Source organism: Stylophora pistillata, chromosome 1 (assembly GCF_964205215.1).
Source record: "Stylophora pistillata chromosome 1, jaStyPist1.2, whole genome shotgun sequence".
In the NCBI taxonomy this organism is placed as follows: domain Eukaryota; kingdom Metazoa; phylum Cnidaria; class Anthozoa; order Scleractinia; family Pocilloporidae; genus Stylophora; species Stylophora pistillata.
This window is the reverse complement of record NC_142519.1, coordinates 5,705,129-5,729,615: the sequence shown is the minus strand read 5'-3', so window position 1 is coordinate 5,729,615 and position 24,487 is coordinate 5,705,129. Positions and strand designations below refer to the sequence as shown.

The 24,487-nt window shown below is 37.4% G+C and overlaps 2 protein-coding genes across 4 annotated transcripts; both read right to left on the bottom strand.

Annotated features, from left to right (window-relative positions):
- Positions 1–6,483: 6,483 nt before the first annotated feature.
- On the bottom strand, positions 6,484–14,859 carry LOC111324730 (exopolyphosphatase PRUNE1). 2 transcript variants are annotated; one of them, XM_088732022.1, is made up of 5 exons: positions 14,736–14,859; positions 12,552–12,665; positions 10,324–10,568; positions 9,588–9,860; positions 6,484–7,982 (listed from the first exon to the last, which is right to left on the bottom strand). In XM_088732022.1, the coding sequence occupies exons 2-5, from the start codon at positions 12,611–12,613 to the stop codon at positions 7,540–7,542; spliced, it is 1,023 nt and encodes a 340-aa protein (XP_088588148.1). In that variant the 5' UTR covers positions 12,614–12,665; positions 14,736–14,859; the 3' UTR covers positions 6,484–7,539. The 2 variants fall into 2 exon arrangements, with proteins under 2 accessions (XP_088588148.1, XP_088588147.1); XM_088732021.1 differs by having other exon boundaries at positions 10,324–10,579; positions 14,736–14,781.
- A 971-nt stretch (positions 14,860–15,830) lies between these two features.
- LOC111324715 (LHFPL tetraspan subfamily member 2a protein) lies at positions 15,831–22,725 on the bottom strand. Of its 2 annotated transcripts, none has more exons than XM_022928339.2 (3): positions 22,586–22,725; positions 17,380–17,900; positions 15,831–16,807 (listed from the first exon to the last, which is right to left on the bottom strand). In XM_022928339.2, the coding sequence occupies exons 2-3, from the start codon at positions 17,819–17,821 to the stop codon at positions 16,542–16,544; spliced, it is 708 nt and encodes a 235-aa protein (XP_022784074.1). In that variant the 5' UTR covers positions 17,822–17,900; positions 22,586–22,725; the 3' UTR covers positions 15,831–16,541. The 2 variants fall into 2 exon arrangements, with proteins under 2 accessions (XP_022784074.1, XP_088588139.1); XM_088732013.1 differs by lacking the exon at positions 22,586–22,725 and adding an exon at positions 20,449–20,518.
- Between the last annotated feature and the right edge of the window lie 1,762 nt (positions 22,726–24,487).

Genomic DNA, 24,487 nt, shown 5'->3' with positions numbered 1-24,487 from the left:
GGCAAATTTAAGAAAAAAAAAAAACCTGTCAATTTCCGATCAGCAAATCACTTAAATTGCAAAACATGGCTTTGTTTTACGCCACAGTACCTCTTTCGAGTGTTAGGTGAAATGTTTACCATCAAAGGGGATTTTATTTTGTAAATATCAAGCAAGAAATTGGTCGCGAATTGGAAACAACTAAATCACATTGAAATCGAAATAATCTGCCTTTGACTGCCTTAAGAGCCACTGACCATAAATATCGAGAATCCGTCTACAGTTGCAAAATTTCTTAATTCGTTTTATTTTTTCTAAAGGACCCTTTTAATGAACCTTTTTCGAAAATTATATAAAAAACTTCTATCACGCTTTTTTTTCTCCGAAAAATCGAAAAGTTCGAAATACGCCTGAACGACCGTTGTCCCCCCCCGTAAAGCAACGAAAAATTATGCAACTTCGTACGCTACAACGCGATGCAATCTCGCTTTTAAATTTTATATGCTCGCAGATGGTCCGTTAATCTCTTAGAAAATATTAATTTCTTGTTCTTTTGTTACGTTTAAGTATGAATAGTGACCCGTTGAAATAAAGTACTTCTCGTTTCTTTCGCGGAGGTAAAATATAGGTCAACTTCAGTGGCCTATGAACAGGTCTGCCGTATATATTTACAAATCCTAATGTACATCAACTTAAAGCTTTATTCTTGTATTTTAATCCCTCCAATTCTCTATCCTGCCCCACCGCAAGCTGCGCGTCCAGGTTTACAAGAGTTTGGGCTATTCTGTCAAAAATGCAATGCGAACCGCTGAACAGCTGTCACGACCCATTCAAAGGCCATTAAAAGGTCTTGTATGATATATTTATAGACTAAAATATATATAATCTTAAAGCTTTATCCTTGTAGTCTAAGTCCTCTAAGTTTCCTTTTGGCCCGCCATAGGCGGCGCGTCCAGCTTTAAAAGTGTTTGGGCTAAAAAATGACAACAAATGTTATGCGATCCGTTGAACAACTGTCACGCAAGAGGTCAAGGCCAATGTTTTAAGCCCCGTCTACACGAGCAATTTTTATGTGGCAACTGTATGTGGCAATTTTTATTTGCCCGTGTAGATGGCTCGACAAATATTTGTTGTTAATTTGCGTCAGTAATAATTTTGCACAGCGGAGATGCTCATGGAAAGGAAAAGGCAAGATGGCGAAAGTCAGAAGACGTGCTAGACGTGTTGCAGCTTTAGCTCGTTTCTCACATTTTATGTGGCGTCTCATCTATACGGACAATTTTTTTATGTGGCAATTTTTATTTGCCACATAAAAACTAACACGCCAGCTTTTCAGCAAATGCAGTTGTCGCATAAAAATTGGTCATTTTTCATCATCTACACGGGCAAATAAAAATTGCCACATAAAAATTGCCATATAAAAATTGCTCGTGTAGACGGCCGGGGCTTTAACTTGGCCAGGAATGTACCAAATATATAACCTCTTACATGAGAGCCCTTCAACGGATCGCATTAGGTTTTTTGTCATTTTAGCCTGAACTCTTTTCAAGCTAGACGCGCCTATGGCGGGCCAAGAAAGAAACTTAGAGGACTTAGACTACAAGGATAAAGCTTTAAGATGATATATATTTTGATTTGTAAATATATCATACAAGACCTTTTTAAAGGCCTTTCAATGCGTCGTGACATCTGTTGAGTGGTTCGCATTGCATTTTTGACAAAATAGCCCAAACTCTTGTAAACTAGATCTAGTTTACTTTTACAAGGCTACACAGAATATGATTCACTTAGATCCGTCCGTTGTTCCCTTCGTGCGCGAATGCGCGCATAGGACCCGTACATCCGTAATGAGCTCTCAATCCTTTGTGCCTTAAAAATGCAGGACTTCTACCTTTCAGAAATATTTTTTCATTAGAACCACTAGAATCTGGAACCTGCTTATTATTAGACTCGACCTAGATAATGTTACCCTTGAGAACTGTAAATCTGTTCTCTACGGTTATTACTCGCGGGCTCTAGCAGTAAACTATGACCCGTATTCTCCAAGGAGCTTCAAAAGCATTTGTTTGAAATGTAACACAGCCAGGTTTTTAGGGCAAGAAATTAGCTGCTGCATGTGATTTAAGTTGCTACTTTTTTATATTCTTCATATATTTATAAATATCTATTATATATACTTTACATATTATTTATATACTGCCCAAATTTTAAAGTTATTATTAGTGCATTGTTATGTTCTTATTACTTATTACTAGGATTGTATATCCTCAGTTTTTTTTTTTTTTTTTTTTGTATTCTTCAGGGCAAAGCTAATAAAATAATAATAATAAAATAATAAATAAAATAAACGTGGAAGTCCGCTTATGGCGAGCCAAGATAGAGAATTGGAGGAATTAAAATACAAGGATAAAGCTTTACGATGATGTACATTAGGATTTGTTAGTATATGTGGCAGACCTGTTCATAGGCTACTGAAGTTGACCTTTATTTTATCTCTGCGAAAGAGGCGCGAAGTACTTTATTTCAACGGGTTACTACTCAGACTTAAACGTAACAAAATAACAAGAAATTAATATTTTTTAAGAGATTAACGGACCATCTGCTAGCGTACAAAATTTAAAAGCGGGATTGCATCGCGTTGTAGCGAACGAAGTTGCCGAATTTGCATAATTTTTCATTGCTGTACGGGGGGGACAACGGTCATTTAAGCGTATTTCGAACTTTTCGATTTTTCGGGAAAAAAAAAGCGCGATAGAACTTTTTGATATAATTTTCGAAAAAAGGTTCATTAAAAGGGTCCTTTAGAAAAAATAAAACGAATTACGACATTTTGCAACTGTCGGCGGATTCTCGATATTTATGGTCAGTGGCTCTTAAATGTTAAATAACTTTGGACTCTCCGGCTTTCGCTTTAAACTACTTCATTCGTTTATTCATTGGAAATATTTAAACAGGCTAACCCAGTTTAATTTAAAGCTGGTTTAAATTGGGGCCTGGAAAAACAATCTAGATATAACAAAGTTTCTACGTAAATATAAAATACTCAAACGAACCCACAACTCAAAGTGCTTCAATACTTCATTGTACGATCACCAAGGTTCTTAGTAAATAATGATCATACTCGTATTTTGGCTCTCAAAATGCTCTTGCTAGATCAAGCAAACTCAGCTCACTGAGTTCCTTGCTTTTAAATCGGTGGGTTATTTTATTTGCTTGTCTGGAAAGAGTGGGTTTGCGACTTCCACTTTAAAAAATCATCGAATTTACAGCATTTTTCTATACATGGTAGTTACTAAAACATGGAACCATCCAAAACCACCCAAAACCATCCAAAACTATCCAAAACCACCCACAACCACCCAAAAACCACCCAAAACGAATAAGGTCACGCAAAGGCCTGGGCAGGTAGGCTTGGCTACTGAGTTGAGCCTGGTTTCTAAGCAATGGCGACCACATTTTTTAAATTGTTTTGGTTTTTGTTTGTTTGTTTGTTTGTTTGTTTGCTTTTTAATATACTCTAGTGGGCAGCACACAGCAACAGATCTTGTCAACTTCTTTATTTTCTCCTACCGGTTTCGTCTGAAAACACAGACTTCGTCAGGGAGTATGAACAAGATAGTGAAGGAACTTATTTTATACCTTATCATTGTAGTACAGATCACGTTCCAACAAGGATGTGAACAGCGAAAAAACACCCTAAAAATATTACGTGCAGGATATGACTAAAATCCTGCGTGACGCTAAAAATGTGCAATGTTTAATTTTAGAATGAGAATGTTTAATTTTGGGGCTCACGGATTTAAGTAAATCGTAAGACAAATATCGCTGATTTTCCTACCCTGTTTAAGACAGAATTCCGACTTTTGATACCCTGTTTAAGACATTTAATGTGCCTGGTATCAATGCCAAAATCAACGGAATTCAATATTAATTAAAATTAGAGCTTGTAAAAATTTTGCTGTTTATCCTCCAAGAAAAGATATCCTGTTTAAGACAAAAATTGATAAATCGATACCCTGATTAAGACAAAAAATGATAAATTCGATACCCTGTTTAAGAAAAAATCTCGAAAAACATACCCTGGCTGGCCGCATGTCCCCATTAAGCCCTTATAAGGGAGTACCCCCCGGGTTTCCACCCTTGTCTCCTTCTTATACAGTAGAGTAACAGTCAACGCAAAATCTACCAAATCGCTCAAATTCGCTATTTAGAACCACAGAAACGACAATACGCGGCAAGTGAGGTAGGTTTACATTTATTTTGAGCCTTGACATAGACATTCCTTGATATGAGTTTACGATATTACGACTTTCGATATTCTCCGATACATTTCTTTATATTTCGAACAAACGACCAGACACGCCGCTTGTGTGGGCCCCCTGTGAAGGAATTTAGTCGCTACGGCATCAGCGGTAAATCTGCCTTGGTACTTTTTCGCATCACATGCATCAAACATATTTCCAACACACGTAGTAAACTACAGTATTTGCATTTTCGTTACTCTGATAACTATAGATTTCATTTGATGGCCAAACAATAGAGATTAAGTATTTGCATAACGTGAACTGACACTCCATAATGCTTTTGATTGTTTGGAGCAACTGAAAATCAAAAAGGAAGTTGAAGAGACCTGAGAAATGGTTTTAAGAAAGAGATTGAGCACACGAAAATGACGACACTTTTTGACGGAAAGATTCAAAGATCAGACCCGCGTAAGTTTTCTGCGGAAACATCAACATAAACAGTAAAGGAAAGATAGCCTTTTGAAGACAGGCGCGGTGAAATTTTGCTTCCTTTAGCTGGACGATAATAGAATTTTTGCAATAAATGTTTTTCACCAGACGGGAGATCCGTATTGTGAAAAACTGTGCTGGTAGTCTTGCGTATCGCCCTAGGCCGTAGGCCGATACTCAAGACAGAGGGCATAGTTTTTCCTGATACAGACCTTCCGTCTGATGAATAAAATTTTTATTTTTTTCTTTCTGTATGCAAGAATTTGCAATTCTATAAATTGAATCGGTTTCAGTTGTCAAAGGAAGCATGGAGAGAGGGTTGTAGGGAAATCTAAAAATAATACATTTTCCAGTCATCGCAAAATCACGAGTGTCTACCTCAGAAGCCTATCTCAAAAACGCGAACAACAGAAATAGTAATAAAAAGCTTACAGCGGATAATTTCCATTAAACTTCTCAATTTCTTAACCCACAACGATGTCTATTTTGTTTTTCAAGATTAACATGCCAAGCACAAACAACAGCGCGACAATCCTCTCCACAAGTAACTTCATTGTCTGTAACTAAAGGTAATAAAGGCAAAGGTAAAGTTTGTACGAGAAAAAAGGTCATTTAACAACGTAGCTCCTGCCGGTTCCCGTGGCATTATGCGTCTTGGAATATATTGTTATTTCTACCTGGATAGGAGCTCTTCGCGACAGGGAGTAAAACTCGTCCAATTTGATATGATGCTATTGCGTAATAAGCTGAATTACGCACGCATTTGGATTGGTTCTTAGTTGTGATCTATTGGAGGACAGCAGCATAGATGACGTCACTATTAACAACATTTTGTGCTTTTTCATCAACTTAAACATTTCATATTGACGTGGGTCTGTACAAAAATTCGACTGCGCCTCATGTGCCACTTTTTGTTCTTAACATATATCGACGTCATCTTTGATCCACTACCGGACAGAAGCATGGCAATATGGAATCACTATCTCCTTGAATTTCGTCAGGTTCGCTCGACTCCTTCCCAAATCACACCCATTCGAAATTCCAAGTAGAGGGATTCACTGTAAGAGTTTTGGACAAGAATGCAAAAGGCCGGGTAATAAATATCACCTTGAAATTTTACCTTCCTGAATAAAAATGTGTCTTTTGATTTAATTGACCAATAACAGTTCCCTTTTCGAAGGGTTTATTTCTTTTCAAATGTATCGAGTGTCTATCTATTGTCATCATGGCCTTGTTCCATATATAAATTCACGTACAAGTTTCAGTGTAAAGTGTACGAGATAAAATCTACGGCAGGCGCACCGATAAGGCGCGGGTGCAGGGGGAGGGAGGATATTCCAAATAGGCGGCTGAAGGATTAAAAAGCACCAATTTCCCAAGTCAAAAAGGCCATGACCAGTATTCAAAACAAAGTTTATCTTGTAATTAGACGCCAACTATCTCAAATAAATGACCATACAACAGCATGACTATTTGCATGGGGATTTGGTTAAATGGGAGGGGGAAGGAGAAGGGAAAATTGATATAATTAATATGCGCTGCATTGAGATTAGATAAAATTAACAAATGGTAAACACCACAGCGTACACTATTGAGTTATGGATGCACGCGGGAGGTTACTAAGCACGAAAGAAGCGTAAGAGTCGCTCGAGGCGATAGCCGAGAGCGACTCTAGCTTCTTGAGTGCTTAGCAAACCTCCCAAGTGCATCCATAACTCCATAGTGCACGCTGTGGTGTTTACCATTTGTTTTATAACATAACATTAACACATTGTAGCAAAAGAGTTCCCTTTTATTTAACAAATCTTACGTGACCAGAAGAAAACAAGCGCGGGGAAAAATATTCTTTGCATTTGCTCACGTCAGCAGCGTACACCCATGGGCAAATGGGGGACGCTAAATTGACCAATCAGAGCGCGCGCTTTACTTTGGTTATGTTATAAAATGAATTCGAACAGGAAAGAAAATATATTTCTAACGAGAAAATACAAAGGAGAAAGTTTGGGGAGAGAAATTTTCATCTCGATTTAATAAGCCTAAAAATAACCCTATTGGAGTCGACGTATTTGTGTGTCCCTCTCTGCCAGCTTATTTCTTCTTCCTCTGAGTATTTTAATTCTAAACGTCAGCTGTTTGACCATCATCACCTTTGAATTGACTTTTCCGTAAAACGCTGGGGATCTATGGTTGCGTGCATTTCTTTGAACCAAGGGTTTCCACGTAAGCTGGTTACCGGTGGCCAACCTACTACCACCGTCTGTTGAGCCTGCGAGCACGCTCTCGTGTTTGGGTTTCGCTTTACGGAGGCCAACCACTGCCCTTCAGACCTATTACCGCTGTCTGTTGAGCCTGTGAGCACGCTCTCTTGCTTCGGTTGTTAAATGGATACTCCAAAATCAAGTTTCCGAGTAAGGACTAGAACTAAATAATTTATTTTTCGGTAAATAATGAAGTAATAGGCAATAATGGTTCCAGTCCTCACTCGGAAACCTGATTTTGGAGTATCCATTTAAGTCACAACCCTCGTGTTTCAGGTGTTTGGGTTTCGCTTTACGGAGGCCAACCGCTGCCTGTCAGACTTCTTACCTTCGTCTGTTGAGCCTGCGAGCACGTTGTCATGCTTGAGTTTCGCCCTGCAGCACCTTTTCGGGAATAGCCGCCTATTTCACCGTAGGAAGCACCTCATGCAAAGTTATGGAAACCTACGTTTGAACATGCCTTAAAATTTGATAATGAACACAAACATCCGAAGTAAGGCCATTACAAAGGGGAGTCAAGCCCCCTCTAAAGTATTATAAACATTTTCCTGAAAAAAAAGCAGTGCGCTTCAAAATCTATTCTTGATGATGTCCAGTACAAGAGGAAAGACAACTTTCCTCGATGCCACTATGTTGTCCTGATCATAAACCAAGCAGTTTTGGAAACGTTCATCGTTCAGCTTCAATTTAAGTTCTCCTGACGTGGACAAATGTTCTGCAATTTTGCTCTTGGCTGCCTCGTGTGGCCCACAAACAGCAATCTGCCTACTGGGAGGATCATCAAGGTTTTCAACAAAATAGAGAAACATGATAATTAAAACATCCAGAGACGAGGCCTGGCAGTATTCCGAAATGCTGTGATGGACTAGAGTTCTTGAGAAGAAATCACTAAGTGATAAGCCACTGACAGAACTGATGCCAACGCAAAGAGCTTTGTTTTCAACCGTTGGCAAAGCTTTGTAGTCTTTACGAAGAAGATCCAATGTAGAGAGGGCTGACACATCAAATTTTGCTGTTTTTTAAAAGAAGAAACGTCTTGTTTTAGAATGGAAAAGAAAAGTTGAAAAGATGAAAGAAACCGTAAGTGACTCCAAGTCGCAAATCAAATTCCTCATTTCAAAAACGAGTTGGTTGGGGGGGGGGGGGGGGTGGGTCGAACTCGCCGCGCAAGTTTGTCTGGGGTCGTTACTCGGGACACAAATCTTTCTTTACCATAGATTTGTGTCTAGAGTAACGATCCCAGATTAACTTGCGCGGCGAACTCGACCCACTTCCCTACTCGTTTTTGAAATCAGAAGGCAGTTTAAAAGGAGAATTGGGGAGTTGATAAAGTCTGTGAGCTTTTAGTGGGCACCAGGGAAATGCGGAGTCCTAGGGATTGGTGTGCAAGATTGTGGATCAAACGATCCTGGTTTGAGAACTGGCTGCCTCGTGGTGGGCAACACAGCGGTCAAACGTCTGCGCATGTACGAACCTTGTAAGGACCACTTGGTGGGCTTTCAACTGAGTTGTCAGAACCAAGTTGTCTCACAAAATTTACAAACAACAACATAAGTGACTCACGTTTTTTTTAAAAGCGTGTTAGTTTTTTCGGTAAAGCTCAAAACAGAATGATAAATCAACAGGATACCTGTACTTGAATAAACTTTGTGTTCAATATCTCAAGTTTTCCTTTTCCCTACTTTTGTTTGCTTTACAGATTTTGAGTGAACGTTTGAATTTTCTTTCGCTTATTTTGCGAGATAGAAGTTGTTTCTTATTTTTTTTCCGTTGAAATTTTGCGCGGGAAATTGCGCGGCCGGCCAGAATCGATCCCCTCTCGCATGCCCGACTTTTGGCAGCTATGTTATCGTGAGCAAGGTACTTCTCCTCATCTTAGGTTACAAATAGATACCAGAACTGTAAAGGAATCTTGACTAATTACTGATGGGAGAGGGGGACGGGTTTCCAGCTATGGACTTGTATCTTATCCATGGAAATTGAGATAAGCTCTAGCTGATTAGGGGCTTAACAGCTAGGCTTGGAAGACCATCAGTATGCATATTCTCCACACTCTTCTCACGGTGATCTCACGAGGACGATTTCTATCAAGAGCTTCAGTCTTTGGTTGGTGATCACCTCATTCATTCAAATGACCAAATGATTAATTCAGGGATGATACCACATAGAGGGATCAGATGGTAGTCACTCTTGGAGGTCAATTTGTCAGCAAAAAGGTTTCAATTGGTGGGACAATATTGCATGGTTATTAAAGATGTTCATCATTCTGAAGAAAGTTAACACCCACATCAATGTCAAACACTGGGCTGTTTAACCTGAGGTCCACTGTTTCTAATCACAATCACAATTTTTGTTCATATTTTAAGTAAATTGTTGGTTAATTTTCAATTACATGCAGTGACCCTGACATGACCATATACTATGGAATCTTTGGTTGTTTAATGAAAAATGAAGAGATCTTGCTAGAGTTTGTTGAGGGATTTTATAATAAATCACAAAGATCTCAAAGGTCTTTGCATAGGATCTGTATCCCAAAGTAACCATTTTCTTCTCAAAAAAAGTACCCCTGAGAGTGCCACAATAGTAGAGTTATTGGTGTTACCAAGAGTACACTAACCTGTACTGACAGATCTGTACAGTTCATTTAGGGCTAAAGGAAACTTTTCCTGCAATTGCTTGACAATATCTCTGTCCCTATCTGTGGCTCTTCCAGCTCTGGGATCCAAGTTAACTGTGTCCAGAAGTATTGTTCCTAGCAACAGGCCCGACATTTGCCCATCTATTAAATCTAAAGCCAACAATTTCTCAGCCACAAGTGTGCAGCAAGATCCAACAGGCTCAATGTTTTTTCTTACTTTCAAATTAGCTGGCCATTGGTCTTTATGATGGTCTACAAGAAAAATACAAAGCAGATGTTACTAAATGGAGGGAGAGTAACATTTACAAAGACATGACAGACCACGTACAAAATGAAGCAAGAAAATATTGAGAGAGTTACAAATTACAAAGGTCGATGCAAAAAAAGTGTGCTTGTGTTGGATACACTCCATAAAGACTCATTGCTGCACTCATTCACTTTATTCGCTTAGGTTCATGTAAAGGAAAAGGTCAACTGAAAATAGATCACAAAATGCTAACTGATTCGGTGTACTTAAAATGTAACAGGATATTGAAAAGAAAAACGATATAAAACTAATTTACATACCTACATTTACAGCTTTATTCCTTGAGAGGATATCCAAACATGTGTGTTCACTTAATGTACTAATTGATTACTAATCATGTTTCACATATTGTAATATGATCGATAAAGATTATGACGATATGGTAACAAAAAGGTCAATCACACTAACCAAGGATTTCAAAGACAGCAACATCCAAGTGTTTCTGTGCTTTTGCTAAAATGTTATGATCCACTAAAATAAGTTGCAGTTTCCCAGTTTCCAGTAGGTTTTCCAAGTCAACATCGTCTACAAATATGAAGAAACTTGAATCAAGTAGATATCTCCTGAATAGAAACACTGCTTCTGTTCTCAAGCAAAAGTCTTCCTTAGGTATGTTGAAGACAGGAATAATGGCTGCTGGCTTCCCTGGAACACTGAGAAGTGTCTTTCCATGAAGAACAAAATATATAAAAGTAAAATCTTGAAACAGTCTTTAATGACTACTGGTACTAGATTAAATGTCAACAAACAGCAAGTTAGTACCAAGTTTCTAATAATGTTGAGCATTATCTTACAGTTTGGTTCAGTTTTATAGCATGTCATGTATAATTTGCAGCTTTACATCACAGTTGATTCTAGACAATTCCTTATATATTTATACTAAATAATGCCTATCATGAAACTATTCTGATGAAATCTTAGCACTTTAGCTTTGAATGCTAAAAGTATTCTCCTTAATAAAATCATTGTAAATTGTGGAGGCACGGTGGCCTCATGGTTGGTGCGCTTGACTCCAGATCGAGTGGTTCGGGTTCATGCCCCGGCCAGGACATTGTGTTGTGTTCTTAGGCAAGACACTTTACTCTCACAGTGCCTCTCTTCACCCAGGTGTATAAATGGGTACTGGCAATTTAATGTGGGGGGTAACCCTGCGATGGACTGGCATCCCATCCAGGGGGGAGTAGAAATACTCCTAGTCGCTTCATGCTACAGAAACCGGAGTTAAGCACCAGCCTAATGGGCCACCAGGCTCGTAAACAGACTTTACCTTATCATTGTAAATTGATTAGAGGGCCGATTTAAATTTTTTTATTATACAGATACTGATGAAATACTAGGACTTTTCCTTTTACTTTTACTCATCACGTGAAGATACTTTTCTTATCTTTCACATGTGAGAATATTGGTGTTGCCCTGGTTACTAACATGATTAGCCAATTACAAGAGAGCTGTTGTAGAATTTTTCTTTTCTTCATTAGAATTTTCACTTTTTGGAACAGAAAATATAAGTATTATTGTCTTCATTTCTCCTTTACAACTTTATATCCGAGTTTCATAACATTTTTATGACAGGCATTTTGCGATAGGTGACCACTTTAATTGCACCATTTTGCTGTTTTGAAAATTAATAAAGTTGTGTTTTATGTTGAAATTTCACCAGTATCTATAAAATAAATAGAACATTACATCAAGATAACAACCTCTGACTGATATATGTGTATATTCTCATAACCTGTTGACCAGATAATATGTACTATTACACGACTCGGGCAGTCAGAGGGCCAATAACTAAAATCAACCGATCAAAATGCTCTATTGCCGGTCCAATATTCTCTAAGTATTGGACCGGACACTGTCCCGAATGGTCCTGAATGATACTGCACTTGTGTCCCTTTGAACTTCAGTCGTATAATAAATCTCTTATTAACCAAGCTTGCTCAAGACCGTACTGGAAGAATATCGGCCCTCGGTCTTTTTTGTACGGACCGAGCTGTGCTCAGTCCATACTGTCAAGACCTCAGGCTGATATTCTCCCTGTATGGCCCTCGCACTTGGTTAATAAGATATATATATATATATATATAGTCATTGCTCTGCAATTGCGCATGCTCGCTAGTGTACTCTAGTTTGAGCCCTCTGGCATGGCTTAGACGATACCACAAAGGTTGGATCGTTTGGGGTGACCATATTGGTTCTCCTCCATCCTAGCATTAGCACTGCACTGATGAGGCCCAGAAGGCCGAAACAGTACTGTCTGCAGTTAGTTATATATATATATATATATATATGGTTTACTCTAGTTTGAGCACTCTGGCATGGCTTAGACGATACCACAAAGGTTGGGTCGTTTGGGGTGACCGTCTCGGTTCTCCCCCATCCTAGCATTAGCACTGCACTGATGAGGCCCAGAAGGCCGAAACAGTACTGTCTGCAGTTAGTTATATATATATATATATATATATATAAGGTAAACTTATACTTCTGGGAGTTGATCAAGTATAGGAGTGAGAGAATGGAGCCAGAATTAAAAGGGATGTAATTTCCAAGTGGATTAACAATTTCATGCTGTATTTTTGAGGAAAGTGAAGAGGTTCACAATAATTTTAAAATAAAATAAGAATTACTGTGAATCTCACCTTGTAAATTGAGAAAGCATGTAGTAAAGATGAAACCATCGAGTCCAGATCACATGCTTCATTGCCTAGCACAACATGCACCTCGGTAAACTGAGAGAGGTTTTCCAAACAATCCTAAATGCAAAAGTACCAACTTCAACATGGTGTTTCTCAAAGTGTGAACTCATCTTTATTTAAAATTAATTACCTATTATTTTGTTGATGATTCAAAGCTCACAATCATACACTGTATATATCAATATATACACCTGTTTTAAAAAATGTTGCAATTTGAAAACATAAATTAAATATATATAGACCACTTTCATAAATGGCTGCCAGATTAATATTCTTTTGTCTAACTTTAAATTAACCCTTCTGGCCTCGTTCTCCACTACAAAATTCAAAAGAATACATTATCTCAAGCGAGGCCAGAAGGGCTAATTTAAATTTAAACAAAAGAATATTAATCTGGCAGCCATTTATGAAAGTGGTCTATACCTTTTCTTTTCTCATCTAAAGGGTGTTGGCAAAATAGATTAAAAGGACAATTTTCCAAAAGGAGAGTACAATAGCTGCCACTGGGCTGTGGTCAGCAGCACCCAGTGGTTCCTGGCGCCTTACATTTATTCTTGGGCAACCCAGGAATCTTAGTTTTTTCATAAAAAGCATATGCTGGGCACCCTGGATTTCAGTTTCTGAGCACTGGGCTCTCTTCAATTTTTCTTAGAGCACAGCCTTGGCTGCTTTTGAAATTTCCAAAGTCTTTGTTTTACCTCCCAAATTTTTTCACTTCAAGTACCCATTTGTTTAGACGTTCTATAATGTATATTTAGTTAATGAATAAATATGGGTAAAAAATGGAAATAACATGCACAACAACTCTTAAACCGAATAACAAAAAAGGTATTGTTCCTCTTATGTGAAATATACCTTGTACATGCATTGCTCATCACCTTTTTGATGAGACAAAAAAATATGTACTGGTATATTCAATACATATTTTCAAATTGCAACATTTTTGAACAAAAATAAAAATATATATATTATATTTAACAATTATTCCATGAGTGCACGTTGGATATGAGATGATAGATAGCCAACGAGGCGCGTAGCGCCGAGTTGGCTATAATCATCTCATATCCAATAAGTGTGAGTGGAATAATTGTTTTATTAAAAACACCCCCAAGTAATAATTATTTTGTAAGCTGAAGAAACTGGATTTTTTAGCTCCCTTTTGATTTTAAGCTGATGCGTACGCTTACCATATTTGTAGATTATGGTATATTGGCTCATATACCATAATGGCTAAGCCAATAAAAAGTCTGGAATTGCATTATCCAATGATCCAGTTTTTAATAAATACCTTTATTAAAAACTAGATTATTGGATAATGCAATTCAAGACTTTTTATTGGCTTAGCCATTATGGTATATCAGCCAATATACCATAATCTACAAATATGGTAAGCGTACGTGTCAGCTTAAAATTAAAAGGGAGCTAAAAATATAATAAAATTTAATAATTTAATTCAACGTTTTTAATAAAACAATTATTCCACTCGCGCTTGTTGGATATGAGATGATTATAGCCAACTCGGCGCTACGCGCCTCGTTGGCTATCTATCATCTCATATCCAACGCGCGCTCGTGGAATAATTGTTAAATATATCCAAAACTATTCAGCTGCCCAGTTGCTATTAATTTAACCATCAGGTTCACACTGATTACAAATAAAATAGTAACACAAACACTATAAGCAGTTAAAATAGGGTTTTTAATCACCTGAGTAAACAACAAAATATACTCACAACATAAATTAGAGGCAGCATTGGATGATTATATTATGTAAACATAATAAAACTGAATAAAATCCTGGAGTTACATCGAAGGGCAGTCATGAGCTTTGAATGAAAATACAGCAAACCCCACCCAAAGAAACATACATCATGTAAAGAACTTAGTTAGTGGAGTACATTTTACTTAGCAGCTGAAAAGTTTTTTCTAAATTTTAAAAGTTTTTCCACAGCTGTTCACGTTCGATAATTGTTCCAGTTGATAATAATTTTACCAATTTGCATCCCCATAGTTTTCTAATTTGTCTCGATTTGGAGGTAACAGATACGTACATCCAGCTTTTTTCAACTTAAAGCAAAATACAAAGAACACCACGTTAGAATAAACAACAGATAAATCAAAAACCCACCTTCGTATACCGAAGAAATGCCTCCATTTTCATTTCCTCTTCACGCGAATGTGGGATCCAGACTCGTTGTGCGAGCAGCTGAGAAAAGTTGGGGAGAGCTGGGAAGAGTGTTCGGAATAGTGGGGGGGGGGGGGGGGGGTTGTGGTGAGGGGGAAGAGTGCCACTTATTGGGCCATTTTCCAGTTTCTTTTTCTCTCCAGATAATTAAATAACCGCTTAGTAAAAGGAGTATTAGCCCAAGCACGCCAAAAATTTTACTTGGAGCAAAAAATTTAGAACCTGTACGATGAAACAAACGCAAGATGATTTTTTAGATGTGTTAACGAGTGGTTCTTGAAATAAGATACATGGACCCTCCTTAGTCCCGGCCGGTAAATTGCTACTCCTTTTCTTTTCTTGTAATTGTTAAAAATAGAAAAAAATTTTAAAAAAAGACCCGCTGCATTGGTATGTGGCTTGCCTTGTCAAAGTTTATTTGGATGGGTGTTAACACCTCATTGTTGAGTTTCCAATTACAATTACTTAGAGAAAGATTAGGCTTTTTTGATTTTTCAATATTGGGAAGATTAAAAAAAAAAAAAAAAAGAGATGACTGCCCGTCAATATATTGCAAGGACTATCATTAAAATAAATAATCTGGCAATACTAGTACTGACTGTCCACAGATTAATGAACTTAGCAGGAATTGAGGATTCACAGAAACATATAATTTAATACTTCATATTGATATCAGCTGACTCCTTAAAAAAATGTAAATTGCAAATGGTTGATATTTTATGCATAGAAAAGTTGCACAATCCCTAAGCTGGAGCAAGGCAGAGGGTGACCTAAACATTATGAATAAGAATTTATTTCATTAAGAATTGTGATGAAAAGTTTTGTGGACAAAAAACATCTTGTTCAAAACATCCTTTCCACATATACTTTGATTCCTCACTGAAAATAATTATCATATTAAATAGTGACCCATAACTATCACATGAGTATTGCGAGCTTACAACATTTTCTTCTAATGCTTGTTAAAGTCAGAAGTATTGTCAATCAATACTATTTAAAAAAAAAAATTTAATACATGTAGAAACGCAAGTGCTGATATTCCTGAACAAAAGTACTATTTATTGTATTTTTTAATCTAAAATGTAAAAAGTACTCATCAATTTTTACTAAATTACATACAACTAACATTGACAGTCTTCTCAAGAGTAAGTTTTAATTGTGTTACGCTGAGATTCCTTTTTTAATAGAACACCCTCACACAGTGACTCTAAAACGTGTGTCGGAGGGCACCCCCTTCTCAAAGATAGTAAAACCCATCTGTAACACTCAAGAGAAATGCTAGATACTTTTTAACATTTCAGAAGACATTTCTGTTCTCAATACCATCAATTTGATACCATCTGCTCATCAGTGATTAATCCCTATTAACCGATTAGATCTTTCAATTCAGTTTAAATTTAATACAAACTTTTGTTAAGTTTAATAGCAAGAAAACTCCTGATTTTAACACAGCCAAAACTCAATTTATGCCTGTTTACCACTAATTGTACATCCTTAATTAGAATAATACAATGACTATTTTTAAGTTCTTTCTAAACAAAAGGAAATCTGTATCTATAAACATACACCTTAATTTTTGTCCTTTTATTGAATGTTCTCTTAACAGCAGAATTTGTCAATGAACCTTAACAGTGACTACACATTGCAGCTATGTACAAGTCTGCAAAAAAGTTGCCATGGTGATAATGACACAAGTCTTCACAATGTAAGAAACTGCCATAAGTTCCTTGCCAACTTCCTGCAATCCATTTAAATAAGACAAATCAAAGTCTTTCCATCTGAAATTTCGTCTTGCACATCATCACTTGATGTAGACTTCTCTGCTTGACCAGATAGCAAGGAACATAGAAATGATGACAAAGTACCTCCAAGCACAGCATAAAATGCCCATCCCACTGAGCATTCATTAAGTACAAAAGCTCCTGGTTTCTGTGATGGTTTTGTGCAAAGATCTCCAACTGTTTCACTGCCCCAGCCAGCAGGGTAGAGAACAAGGCCAATAACAAGAAAGAGTGCTATAAAAAACCCCAAATAACAAATGTTAGCTTCTAGGACAAGAGTTTTCCTCATTCATGTACTTAACACAACACTGATCTCAAACTTTTTATTTTGGTTTACAAGCTCACTAATACTACAATTTTCTCACATGTACGTATGTGCTTAGATCAATACCTTAATTGACGCAGTTTTTCTGCATCATTTTCAGTTTGTTGGAACTGAGTACATGCAACAAATATTACCAGGCAAAACAACAACAACAACAACCACAACAAAACATTAAAAAAACAGTTTCATTAAATTTACATTGAGGCTAACTAATGACCTCTCTTAGAATGATACTTTATAAAATACTGCCAGAGAATTGAAAGCTATTTTTGTTTTTGTTATTACTATTCCTGCAGAAAAAAAATTCTATGTCCTATAACAGTACTCCAGGCTGTGCCTTAACATTTCCCAGGAGAATGGGTGTCAAATAAGAACAGCCTTAACTGAGAAATGACCAAACCCTATTGGGTATGGAACAACACTAATTACTTTGGATAATACTAACAATTATCACTGAAGAATATGTATTCCAATAAATTACCTGCTATGGCCTGGATAACTCCACCAAGTGAGAAAATGCTTTTCTTTCCTATACTCTGTGCACAAAATCCCACAATGGACATGAGTACAACAATAGCTAATAGTGCTGTACCAAACCATAGAAAAAACAGACAAGCTCGCCATGCAGCTGAAGGAATCTCCATAAAGTTTTTGACATAAGTGTAACAATTGAGTTCTGGATCCCCTCCAACACTCCTTTGAATTTTTTTACAGCGGTTGTAGATGCCAATCGAAGGCCTGTACATTGCCTCAGATGGGATGAATTGAGAAGTCATGTTATAGTTCTTGTCATCAAAAAGCACTGATCTTCCATATAACCACTTAGGTGTCATAATTCCAGCTATCACAGCCAGTGTTGCAACAACTGACAACACCATCCATAAAATGTTCCTTGTTGTAACAATAATGTAGCAATCTGCCATCTTGTCATTGAGAAATGTGTGGGATCATGCACTTCACTGTTTAGAGCGTTGGCGAGGATTGTAATGGTTAACAACAAACCTGAAATCACAAATTAAACGAGGAAATTAATAACGTGATGGTTAAACTATGATTGACAAGAAAGATGGCAATTCAAGTTTGGCAACATGTGAAATTAAAGACCAACCAAAACACAAATTTCAAATATTTCTCAATCATGTATATACATCAGTTAATAAAGACATTATCACATCTCTCAGATAGTACATGCACTATGATTTCTCAATTCAACAGGTGCCTGGAACATAAATCTGAGCAGAAAAAACTCAGTCCATAACATACAGCTCAGATCTTCAACTTGGTTGGTAAGAGGTTTAAAATAGCACTCACGTGAAAAAGATTGTGATCGTTATCAAACATAGAATCACCGTGCCTAATTTCTACTCCAAAAAGGACATAACATGTGTGCAATCAGAAGCTTCCTGGCAGTTTTAAATTGAATGAACTTTGTTGCAATACAAGTGTAAAACAGTGATCACTGAATAAATTGCACTCTTCATATGACTTTTTGTAAACCTTTCTTGTCTGGCTTTTCTATATAAAAAAAAACCATCTAAGTGAACATATTTTAAAAAGCAGGCGAATTTGTGAGAATAAAATTCTACTTCCTTTAAAATTGTGGTTTTCCCCTCCTTTTGATTAAGATAAGGAGGTATCCTACTTGCAGGATTGTCAATGTGGCAAATCTGGACAATTTTATTTTAGCTTGAGATAGTCTTGCCCAACAAAAATACTTAGATGTGAAACTTTTTTTCTTTTTTTGCCCCCGATCTGAGAGCCATAAGATTGAGTTGACACTTCTGTCAGGTGGGTTTAGTGTGAAGGATGTACAAAATATTTCATGTCTAGTGCTGAGTGCAATCTAACACCCAAAATAATACGATGATAAACCATGTCTGATTTTCTTAAGCTGATCATCTTAATGCATACCACTGCATGGTGCACCTTGACCTCTAAAAAAATTTCATGTTCTTAGAACTGTAAATTTTTCATTTTTGCCAAATCCCCATGCTGAGGGCAATTTAGAACTAACACAATTACCATAAAATTGGCCCTTAACTAAATTGATAGAACACTTGTCAAAATTGTCTTAGTCTGAAAATTGTGGTAAATACATAATGCTGTATTTCTGAAGAATTTCTCATACATGTAATTGCCACTTCTACAAGATTGATTTCTCAAAAAGACAATTTTTCCTTTCCATACACACTGGAACACAAGATAATTAATCAACAGCAGAGCTCAACTGAGGAGAAGTGGGTTGGAGTCACGGCATAGTCAGAAATCTGGTCTTCACATCTTCCACCCAAGATTAGACTTGCAGGGTAGCACCTGGGTAACTACTAGCCCCTATAGCAGGTGGTTTTGAAGCCCAGACAAAAGAGTGTAAAATGTTTCATTCTGTAAAAGCGCAAAGTCCAAGAAAACTTAATCAAAATGTAATAAGTGCTTAATTGTTAGTAATTCAAAATGTACAAACAACAACAAACATATGAAACATATGTGTGAACTGCGGTTATGAGACGTATATGAGAATGATCCTTCGCAGTAAAGCACTATTTGAGCAATAGTGAAAATCAGACCTGAAAAAAATTTCAGGCCCGCACGGGATTCGAACCACTGACCTCCGCGATACCAGTGCAGCGCTCCACCAATCGAGCGGGCCTGAAATTTTTTTCAGGTCTGATTTTCACTATTGCTCAAATAGTGCTTTACTGCGAAGGATCATTCTCATATACGTCTCATAACCGCAGTTCACACATATGTTTCATATGTTTGTTGTTGTTTGATTTATCATCCACGGGTTTATATCGAATTAATTTGATGGCCTGCTCCCAGTTGGCTTGTTGGCTCGATTGGTGGAGCGCTGCACTGGTATCGCGGAGGTCAGTGGTTCGAATCCCGTGCGGGCCTGAAATTTTTTTCAGGTCTGATTTTCACTATTGCTCAAATAGTGCTTTACTGCGAAGGATCATTCTCATATAGGTCAAAATGTACACTTGCCAAGCAAATCTAATTTAATTTCCTAAACGAATTCCAACATTCTATCAAGTTTTAAATAAATTTCTTGAATAAAATTGGGTGGAAGGTAATTTTTTAATTACCATCTTGGTATGAAGAGTGAAAAAAGCGTACAAAGTAACCAGACGTTTTGATTACTTCAAGTCAAACTGTACTTAGTCACTGTTCATTGGATTTAAATATAGTTGTTGTTGGCAACAAATCCCTTTTCCGGTCAGATAAAATCCAATAACTTTTTTTTTTCCTTTAGAGGTGGTCAAAATTTTACCAATTTTCTACACCTACATGTTCCATCTTGAATTGCAAGTTTGTGTTTGTATGATATTCTTTTGAATATTTTCCATGAGAAAATATGGAGGGCATGTTCTCAGTTGGCAAGCTTATCAGATAAGGACGCTTTGTTTCGTTATCTTCAAGTGGTTTGTCAGAGAGCACTTTGACAGGACTAAGAGTTAAAACAGACGATGAAAACTGAATATCTCAACTCAGTGAAGCCTTCTAGCGTTAACACAAATGGGATAACCTAAATCTTTAAAGCTCAGCTCACCTTAATAAAAGCTCACTTTACGCACAGTTGGAATTGACAAAAAAACAAAACCATCCAACGTCCGCTGTATTAACACAAAAAGAATGTGATGACATAGATAAGATAAAAAGGCTACGTAATATATTTGACAGATAAAACCGAAAGGCAATTTCCGCTGTGTGTTTATACGCTACTCAATTACTGTCAGCTGGAGAGAAATAAATCAACCGTATTGTATTTCTGTTAAATTTGAAAGAGGAAAGAATGTTTGAGAGTATTTTTCAAACCGATCGTTGATCGAACACAATAAAAAATTGGAACATAAACCCTCGTGCGACGCAAATTGGAAACAAAATGGCTTGACAACGTGAGGAAAAGTTGCTGTCATCACACGTTCCTGAAAATGGAAAAATATACTGAAAACTCAACACACTCGGTTGACGATCGAAAAGGATATTACGCCAGGATAGAGCCGAGTTTTAAAATGTAAACATTTTTAATTGGTATATTTGTGTTCTCCATCAAAATATCACAGCGATTAAATTTGAGCCAGGGGGCTAGCTCACCTCTCATTGCGAAAGGTCACAAATTCTTTCTCTGGCATCAAAGCGACAAATTAATGCGATAGCAATCTCGCAAAAGATAATTCTTTTAAAATCACGATTGGTTTTTAACAATTTTAAATGGAAAGACCAGCTTAGGATAAGTGCAATAGTGGCACGCCAAAAGACATTTGTTAGGCTGTTGTGTTTTGTGTATTGAAAACCGTCTTGCCCTGTATCCCGCTGTGGCGTGTTTACAAAGCCGAAAGACTGAACGTGACAACCCTGAGGCGCACATAGGGAAAAAGAAAGACTTTCGTTCTCTGATTGTTTTGTGAAAGCTTTGCATAAATGTTATCGCAGCAGCCTAAACAACAAGGATTAAAAATACACTAGAACAAAAGATATCGGAAAATCAACAGGAATGAGCAATAACAAACAGCAGACGGGAAAATTACTCAGCAATAAAATGTGTCTACACGAAAGTCACGACATTAAAGAAGCGCAAAGAATAAGGGAAAAATTTCCAGTTTTACCTCGTCGATAGCTAAACAAAATAAATCAGGAAGTTTTGGGTCGTGTGTGGTGTAGAGAAAACAATTTACACGTTTAACAAATATAGGAGAAGGATCGCACTACGTTTTCAACTTCAACGAGTAATATTGACAACTAGACTACAAAAGCCTTTTGGTGTATTTTGATTAGAAAAAACTTAAGAAACCTTCCGAAAATCTAAAGGACGTTTTGTAAACACTGTTCAAGGATCTTTGATCAAACCGACACTAGGCACATGATTCATGTTTACTAAATATCAACAAATTATTTTGACTTGAGGATCACAATTTCCACGATTTAAATGAAAATACCTTAGTTAAAAGAGAGAAGCAGTACATAATTCGCTTTCTTGGGAGAAAATACGCGGATCACTAGCAGATCGTTGACAAGACTGCAGCAAAATATTAGAAAATTAGGCCATGGGGAAAGAAATCTTGTAACCGCGTTTGTGTTTGTTGTGAATACAAAGAACTATCAACATAGCTCAACCGCAAGACCCATGGAGCCCGATTCATTTTACAATGGACGTTTTTGCGATCAAATCTGCTGCTCGCGCGTTTCCTATCCCGAACAAAATACAACGCTGACTTTTTTTTTTATGATGCTTTCACTCTCTCTGTGTCGCTTACAAAACAGACACCTGTGGAATACGAAATTTACTATTCATCTAAATGTCGCGTGTTCCTGCTACTCGAGACAGATTGTGAGTTTCCATCTAAGATTACTGATTGTAAAGTCAAGATCGATTCATCAATTCAAATAAACAAGCCTCGGCGGATCCTTTCTAGCCGTTAAAAAAACCATCTACCAAAATCTTTTGGGTCAATGGTAGTTTTAAGCAGTTTCTCGTTTTCAGTTGTCACAGATTATCGATTTAACAGCAACAAAGAATAAAAGAAAGCGTGCTTCATCCGAACTGATGAGTCACCTAAATAACAGCACATAATATTACAGCATTCCTCATCAAGTTCTAAAATTTTGGAGAGTTTCTACGCCAAGGAAATACTTTTTCATCGAAACAGATTTCTTTAGCGAGCATAATATTTATATTCCCGGCTTACCTGAAGTTGCGGTATTGTAATATGCTTCGTCTGTGCCTCGCTTTTACTTTAAATCGCTATCTTTCCGTGCTTGTAACGCAGTCAATCAAATCCAGGGTGGTTTTTTTGAAGCAAATTAGCGTTATCTGAATACGTGGAGGAATCCCCAAATGTTTGTGACCGGGGCAGAGCGACACACCACCGAAATTTCGTTCGAATGCGACTAGTCTGATCCGGAAACCCCGCGGATGTGCAGGAAATTCATCTCATATTGCATCGCAACGAGGCGTGACACTTGCCTTATCGCTTGTCCATCAACAAAGAAACGCCCACTATTGGCTTCAGTCCCTCGGGATTTCTGTAAAAAAAATCCCTCTAAAATCAACAATCACAAGCTGTTTTGAGGATCAGAGCCATTTGCCGCTCGTCTAAAGCCTTCAGTATTTGTCACAAACCCTATTGTCCACTCAGAATTTAGTTCTCATCATTATTTGCTGATTTGCCGGCATGTGCCTCTCACAATTTCACCCCAGTTTAAAAAAGTCTTGCCCTTCCCTTCCCCTGCCGCAAAATATCAAATCAGATTGGCAGATTTTCAAATAATTAGTTATTTCAATTTGCCAGATAGGAATAATCACATATGCTCAAGAAGATGCTCATAATTTAAGATGGCCAGCTTAAAATGAAACAAAAGAATAATCTGAATGATACGTGCATAGGAAGGTTAAAAAATACCATACATACCTAACCAATGAGGAAAGGTATTTTAGGCGTGACTAGTCATATAAACAGTGACCGGCGTCTTGCAGGGTTTCATCAAATGGATCCTTGATTGCGGTTTGGAACACGTTCAAAGATCAGGGGGATGGATGAAAGAAATGTTGGCCTCTATCCTCAAATCAAAGCTGGCGCATTTCTCAGCCCTGTTTCAAACATGAAAGGTTGCTCTCTGATATGCACTGTCATGGAGAAGAGGAAAAACTGAGGAATCAGCTTTAAGACTTGTGACTTTCACATTATAGGATCGATTGAGAAAATTGCAAACGGAAAACCGGACAATTAAAACAATAATTACTACGAGAGACTCCTTGTTTCCAGTTGGTGATGAAATGCTAATCAGAAAAACCTCAGTTTGCGACTCTCGTCGGAAATGGATCAGTTGATTATAAGACAGGAATATGTGCTCTCATCTGTTTAATCAAAGACCCTCTCATGGAAAAAGACCACACATAAGTACACATAATTCGCCGAGTGTTTTGATCTTCATGATAATTAAAAAATCTTGTTTATCCATCTTTTCACACCTTTGTCTGTTATTTATATCTGGGATAGATCTCGGTAATGAGAAAAAAAAAAGGGCTAAAAAAAAAAACCGAATACCAAAGCATAACAAAACACCTTGCCTCTAAAACGAAGTTTATGAGAACCGGTGTTTCTTTTTCGACACTCATTACTGGTTAAATCCTGCGGTTGAATCCTAAACGAGTGGGGCGAGCTTGGCACGTTTTGTGTCCGTGTACTGAGTGGATTACAACTTAACAGTATATCTCGTTTCCCTGGTCGCTGACCACAGTGCAGAGAGCTCTGACAACTCTTGTGGCACGAGCACTTTCACTCCTCTGATCTCCTAAGTTCTTCATACTATTTGCCATACAATTCTTTTTAAGATGGTTCGGATTATTTAGTCTTAGATCAACCAACAACCTCCTAGTTGATAAGTTTCTTCATCCTCATTACTTGTCTGTTCGACATATAATGTAAGGATAATTTTCCTGTAGAGCGTTAAAATTGCTTCTACCCAGTCTTCTCGCGGCCAAGTCGCTATACCGCCAGCTGCTATGCTTCACTGGAGTTTCTTCACAGTATTTATGCGAGAACAGGATTACTTAGAAAGGTCAGAAAGCTCACAACTCGTCGACCTTT